At 44.3% G+C, this 7,426-nt stretch overlaps 1 protein-coding gene across 1 annotated transcript in view; it reads left to right on the plus strand.

Annotated features, from left to right (window-relative positions):
* Positions 1–7,426, plus strand: part of KLHDC4 (kelch domain containing 4) — a 47,296-nt gene that overhangs the window by 29,256 nt on the left and 10,614 nt on the right. The window contains exon 8 of the mRNA XM_005862522.2: positions 3,699–3,858. Coding sequence (XP_005862584.2) covers positions 3,699–3,858 — 160 coding nt within the window. The remainder of the gene's footprint in view (positions 1–3,698; positions 3,859–7,426) is intronic.

The following is a 7,426-nucleotide window of genomic DNA, read 5'->3' on the forward strand; positions in this document are numbered from 1 at the left end:
ATGCCCTTGACCGGAATCGAACCTGGGACCCTTCAGTCCACAGGCCGACGCTCTATCCACTGAGCCAAACCGGTTTCGGCGATTGATTGATTTTTTAAAAAAAATATATTTTATTGATTTTTTACAGACAGGAAGGGAGAGGGATAGAGAGTTAGAAACATCGATGAGAGAGAAACATCGATCAGCTGCCTCCTACACACCTCCCACTGGGGATGTTCCCCAACCAAGGTATATGCCCTTGACCGGAATCGAACCTGGGACCTTTCAGTCCGCAGGCCAACGCTCTATCCACTGAGCCAAACAGGTTAGGGCATCCCTGATTGTTTTAAACCTGTCATCTGTACAGCTATCCTCTTGAATATCCCTAGTTTAGACAAAAAACAAGATAGATAGTGAATAGGCTAGCAGTATTCCTTTTGCCATTATAATACAATAACATTTTGGGTAAAATGTCTGCACTGTTGTAACGCCTGGTGAAGGCCATGTTTGCAATGATTTTTCTTTGACCATGACCATGTCAAAGAAGGTGGATGGATGCCTTTTTCTGAGTGCCTCATTTTCCGCTCTGCTCTCTTTTCTTTTAAAAAATAGCATAGTTTGCCTGGCAGGCATGTTCCAGTGGTTGAGTGTTGACCTATGAACTAGGAGGTCACAATTTCTGATCAGAGCACATGCCCAGGTTGCGGGCTCAATCCTCAGTGTGGGATGTGTAGGAGGCAGCCGATCAGTGAATCAATCAATCTCTCTCTCTCTCTCTCTCTCTTCCTTCCTCTCTGAAATCAATAAAAAAGTACAAAATAAGAAAATAGCATAGTTAACAATTTGTTAATTGTCGTGGCCCCACTCACATTTTTGTCAAATTAAGATGCATTTGCACAAATATTTTTTTAAGAATTACTGGCTTATAAAAATAAATCCTCGCACATATATGTGAAGAAGGAGGCATTTGGTGAATGAAGAGTGAGCGTTGTAATTTTTCCCCATCCCCCCCATTTTAGGCTGAGGATTGTACTGTAGATTTGGCTCCATTAAAGTTTCCATTTTCTTCATGAATGAAGAATATTTTTATTACTTGAGAAACGGGTATAAATTCTTAAATTCTTTGGAGGGGATTTTAAAAGTATAACTCAAATTAAGCAAGGAGTCAGTTTGTATCTTGGAAGGTATAACTTGGTTGTAATAAAGCTTTAGTTTTATGTCTTGTCATACAGTTTACCACATTTTTTATAGATTCTTTTAAATTATCATCTTAAATTAAAGTTGAGGAAATCAAGATAATAAGTAGTAGAACTTGTCCTCAACCAAAGATTGCTGATTTTCAGTTGGTCCCGTATTCTGTCCTCTTGCCCTCACCCTGGCTTACTGCCCCAGGTCTGCCCTCCTGCCAAGTAGGTGTTTGCCTAGTCATTGCCATTTTAGACAAGAGAGCCTGAGCTGTTTTAAAAAATATTTTTTAATTGATTTTAGAGAGGGGGGCAGGTGGGGGGGGAGAGAGAGAGAGACATCGATGTGAGAGAGAAACATCAATTGGTTTCCTCTCATACACACCCTGACCGGGATGAACCCATAAACCTGGGCATGTGCCCTGAACTGGCAACCTTTCAGTGCACAGTACGATGCTCAACCAACTGAGCCACGTCGGCCAAGGCATGAGCTATTTTTAAAAATTGATACCCAAGCAATTGTTGTTTATATTTATTCTTGGGACTTTAAAAAAACACACAAATAATTGTCAAACGTAGACATGGGGATTCATGCTTTTGTCAGTGCATTAATTCAGCACCTCCTGTGAGTGGGACGGAGTGAGATCCATACAGCCTCTCCTCGCCCTGGCCAGTGTGGCTTGGTGCTTAGAGCCTCGGCCTGCCCACTGAAGGGTCACAGGTTCCATTTCCAGTTACGGGCACATACTGGGGTTGCAGGTTTAACCCCCGCCTCAGTCAGAGCACCTGTGGGAAGCACCCTGTTGATGTTTCTCTCTCTTTTTCTTTCTCTCTCTTCCCACCCCTACCCCCCTGCTTCCCTTCCACTCTCTGTAAAGAAAAAAATCAGTGGAAAATATCCTTGGGTGAGGATTAATAACAACAACACAAATATAGCCCCTCCTGGCACTTCAGGTTATAAAGTGAATCAAATTTTATAGTGGTTGTAACTTGCAACCATTTCAGAATTAGAAAAATTTTCAAAGCTATTATCAACTGTTACCTTGTTTAAAATTATTGTTTATGAAGTATTTCAAATACAGAAAAAAATGAAGAAACTAGAACAGATAGCTGTGTAGTCACCATCCATATTAAACAAATGAGTTTGACTTTTAAAAACCAAATGACAGTTTATAGTTATTGTATGTGCAGAACAGGATTTTTTTTTTGCTGAGAATCTGCAGTGTGAAATCTGAGGAAATAGTGGAATGTGGTGAAGTCTTTTAAAAACTGTAAGCCTCCCCATTCCTCAGTTTATATGTGCCCCTGCAGAATGGTGCATTTGGTCGTGGTGCCAGTCAAAAACGCCACCAGACGACTTGTTCTGTTTCACATGCCATGCTGTGCACAGTGTTTGAGGGTAGGTATAGGTGAGCAGACAGGCCTTGCACCATGGTCCTTCTGCTATGAAGTCCCGTCTCCGATTATTAGAATGCAGTGGAAAAGACAGAAATCCCTTCAGACTGGGGTGGCTGATCACTTCCTCTGTGTTTTCTTTTAAAAATCAGTTCTAGGCTCTCCATTTTGAATTGTCTGTTATTCTTTTGGTGTGATTTTGACCAGAGGCCTGTGGCCATCTGTAAAATTCTCATGTCAGGACACAGCATTCTCTCTGTGACTCGGACAGAGCTGCCGCTTTCCCCGCACTGGGGCTCCCCTCGCAAGGCCTCTTCTGCATTTTGAGTTCTTTGTCACGTAAGTCCCAGGAGCATTAAGCAGGGCAGGGCCACAGGGCCTCCTGGAACACCTCAACCATGTCCTCGTTGTTGCCTGTGCTTACAGAGTCAAAGGATTTGCCTCCGGCATCTTTCTGTTTCAGGCCTTTGTGGTCCCTTCTTCCGCCCAGTTCAGGGTCTCTTCACAGCCCTTACCAAGCTGTAAATACCTCTGTCCTGAGTATTCATTTAGGTTGGTGTTTGATTGTTGAGCTTAAAATTACATCAGAGTAATCTAATGTAATTATTTTGTAAGATTATAATTTATTTTTAAATCCTCACCCAAGAAAATGTGGTTTTTATTTTTTATTGATTAGAGAGAATGAGAGAGAGAGAGAGAGAGAGAAACATCGATGTGAGAAAAAACAAAAACAAACATTGCCTCCTGTGTTTGCCCTGACTGGGAATCAAACCCACAACCTAGGTATGTGCCCTCATTGGGAATCAAACCCTCAACCTTTTAGTATATGGGACAACCCTCCAACCAACTGAGCCACCCGGCCAGGGCTGTAAGATTGTGATTTTATAAACTATGTAAGGAAATATGGTATAACTTTCAGATTATAAAGGCTTTCAGATTCAGGGAAATCACTGTGCTTCTATGGTCTAGCATTATTTTTATTTTCAAACGCAAACTCGCATATGCTTCTAGTCCTATCATGAACTTAAATTTTAATTAAACTGGTTACAGTACAAATGCTGGAAAACTTATCTTTAATTTAAATTAGGTTTGCTTTTTAATGTCCCTGCCTTTTTGTTTGTGTGATTCTATTATAACCAGAGATTACATCTATTACAATGACGTGTATGCCTTTGACCTGGACACATTCACGTGGAGCAAGCTGTCCCCATCGGGGACTGGGCCCACACCCAGATCTGGCTGCCAAATGTCTGTCACTCCCCAGGGCAGCATTGTCATCTATGGGGGCTACTCAAAGCAGGTAAGATGTGGCATGTAGGAAAATACAGTAACTTCTGTATTTTCATCAACAATGAGAACTTATTGCATATTAGTTTCATATAAACGATTCCTTTATTGAATTAGAAATGGACAGAGATGGTGTTAATCTGCTCCAGTCATATTACGTTCTAATCTATACACCCCAAAACACTGCAGTATGAATAATTGTGTATGTAGGGATCTAATGCTATAGAATGTTCCATTGTAGAATATACCACGACTTGTTTCTCCTTTCTATTGCTAGTGGGCCTTTTCTTTTCTCATCTGCAAGCAGTGCTGACACGCACCTGAACCTTCTCATGCACATCTCTTGGTTCAGGTGCACTAGAGGGTCTCCTGCTGGCTCCTGGCATGTGTCCTTCACACGGTGTGCCCTCACACCATCAAACCCACCAGCATTGCTCTCCCTCCATTGTTATCAGCACTTCACCAACATGTAAGCAGGTGTGAGTCTGAGAGAGATGAATTGGTATCTCATTGTAGGCTTTTTCTTATTTTTATTTTGAAAACTTTTCGACATTCAGTGACCAGGAAGAATTAGTGAATACTTATATATCTCTCCACCTAGATTCTGCCATTGATATTTCACTGTACTTGTTTTATCACATATTTGATCATATCTATACTGCTACTGATCCATTTTTTAATGTATTTCAAAGAAAAGTATAGATATCTGTATACTTCCCCCTACATACCAGAACATGTATCACTGAGTAGAATTCCATGTTTAATTTTTAATGTGAAAATACCTATAAAAGTGCAGACAGTTTGAGTGTGTATTTGCTTGTTATGACAGATGGATGCCCCTTGTGAGTTATAGTTCTGCTGAGCCCTTCCTAGCCTCCCTTGCCCTTACACCCCCCAGAGGCAAGGACTGTGCTGGTATTTCCCACCATATATTCCGTTTGCCTGTTCTGGAACTTCAGGTAGTCATGCGCACGTGTTCTTTAGAAGAGGAAGCCTCCTCTCACCCAGCATGTTTTGAGGTTTGGCCACATTGCACGTTTCAGTTAACTGCTTCTTCACACTAAGTATTCCTTCTGTGACACACCATAGTTGTCCACTTTTTATTGGTGGGCACCTGGTTTATTTCCACTTTCTGACCATTATGAATAAAGCGCTGTGAGTATTCTTGTGCAAGTCATTCTGTGGCTGCACGTTTTGATATCTCTCGGGTAGATCTCTAGGAGTGAGCCTGATGGGCTACAGGGGAGTCTAACTTAATTTAATAAGAAACTGTTGTGCTTCATCCCAAAATAGTTGCGCCCAAATTTCCTGAGAGTGTGGCTGTTCCACATACTTGCCAGCACCTAATGGTGTCACACTTTTTACTGGTACATTCAGCCTTTCTGATGGATGTGTGCCATCTCATGTGGTTTTCATTCTCATTTACCCCAGGTGAATGGGCCCTGTGACTTGGTACCTGAGTAGGCTGCCTGTGGGGTGGTTGGGACAACAGAGGCAGAGAGATGCCCTGTGTCCACTGTCTTTCATACCCCCACCCACCCCAGTGAGTAGTCAGCTTTTGTTCTGGAAAGAGAAAATGTTTGATAGTCAGGAGGGTCCTGAGACACAGGCTGGTGTGGTGGCCAAAAGCTGTGCAAAGTGCCAAGTCCAGTACTCGATCACAGCAAATGCTTCATAGAGTAAACCAGGATGATAAACAGTGGAATCTTGTGAAGCTGTTGTCACTGTTAATCAAAATGGTGCCTAATTCTCGGTGCCTAATCCTCTCCAGCTCGCCACATGAACTAGCCGGGTGGGTACTCCAAGTCCACTTAATCCAGACCTGTAGCATTTGAATTGCAGTGAAAAGCTTAACTGGTGGGATTTATCTGAATTAGGAAAGATTTGAGTTGTGAACGCTGTGGAATATTAAAAAGTGGTTAGTCTAAGTAGGCGGTGGGCTGCTCAAGTCCCGATTTGAACACCCTTCGGAGATGACCCCTGCCTGGCGTCACTCCCTGGCAAAGGGGATGGGTTGCTGGACAACCTGCACAGTGAGCTGATGACATGCCTGGTGCGTAGTCCCGTGAAGATGCCTTGGAAGTGTCTTGGAGCAGCCTGCACATGTAGGGTTTTAAATCAGGAGGTGTCAAAAGGAACAGCGCCTTAGGGTTTCTGTGTTTCACAAATGGTTCAGTTGGGGACCTCAGCCATCACTGTGCCTGGTTTTGAAAAATTACTGCCATTGTAAATCCAGGGGAATCAGGACAAAATTCTGATAACTTTATAAATCCAACCTCCCACTGGCCAAGATGCTGAAGGTGGCAGGTTAGAGAACAGAAGGCAGCTTTGCCTTCTCCCCTGCTCCAGACACGTGGGCCAAGAGGAATCCACAGCATTTTAAAGTACAGTAGTACTCCTTATGTGTGAGGGATACGTTTTAAGACTCCTAGTGGATGCTTGAAACCATGGAGAATACCAAACCCTATGTATACTATATATTTTCCTATACACACACATACCTATTATAGTTTAATTTCTAAATTAAACTCAGTAAGGGATTAACAACACTAATAAAGTAGAACATATAATCCTATATAATAAAAGCCTAATATGCAAATCGACTGAATGGCAGAACGACCAGTTGCTATGACGTATACTGACCACCAGAGGGCAAATGCTCAACACAGTAGCTGCCCCCAGCCCGCAGGCCCCAGGCCAGCAAGGCAGGTGCCAGTAGGCGCCCCTCCCCCGCCCCCCAACAGAGGGAGGCAACCAGTGGCAGGGGGTGGGGCCGGCAAGCTGGCAACGCCAGGCTGGCCAAGGCAGGTGCCAGCGGGGGCCCCCTAATTGCCCCGCCGGTCGGTACTAATCGCCGGCCAGGCATAGGGACCCTACCTGTGTATGAATTTTGTGCACTGGGCCTCTAATCTACACTAATAAAAGAGAAACATGGTAATTAGCGTACGACCGCTACCCTTTTCATTGGCTAATCAGTGAGTATATGCAAATTAACTGTCAGCCAAGATGGCGGCCGGCAGCCAGGCACTGAAGCGAGCAGGGAGGCTTGCTTGCTGCAGACTCCAACGTTCCCCGCCTCACTTGCCAGCCTCTCAGTTGCAACTCTAAGCAACTATATACTATGTTGCAAATAAGAAGCTAAACAAAACCCCAGAAAAGGGCTTCCATTCAGCCGGGCTCGGACCGCAACATTGTATCTATGTTTTCAGCAGCGAGGCCTCAGAGCTAAAGCTGGCCCAGAAAAAAAAAAAAAAGAGAGAAGAAAACAAGGAGCGGTTGGAAGCTTTAGTCACTCGCCAGCCGGAAAACAGCCCTCAGCCCCTCACCCAGACTGGCCAGGCACCCCAGTGGGGACCCCCACCCTGATCCAGGACACCCTTCAGGGCAAACCAGCCAGCCCCTACCCATGCACCAGGCCTCTATCCTATATAGTAAAAGGGTAATATGCCTCCCAGCACCGGGATCAGCGGAGCAGCGAGGCTCCCGGCACCGGGATCAGCATGACAGGGGGCAGCGCCCAAACCCCCTGATCGCCCTGTGGCTCTGTGAGTGACAGGGGGCAGGGCCACAACCTCCCTATC

This window comes from Myotis brandtii, unplaced genomic scaffold (assembly GCF_000412655.1).
Source record: "Myotis brandtii unplaced genomic scaffold, ASM41265v1 scaffold165, whole genome shotgun sequence".
NCBI lineage: Eukaryota > Metazoa > Chordata > Mammalia > Chiroptera > Vespertilionidae > Myotis > Myotis brandtii.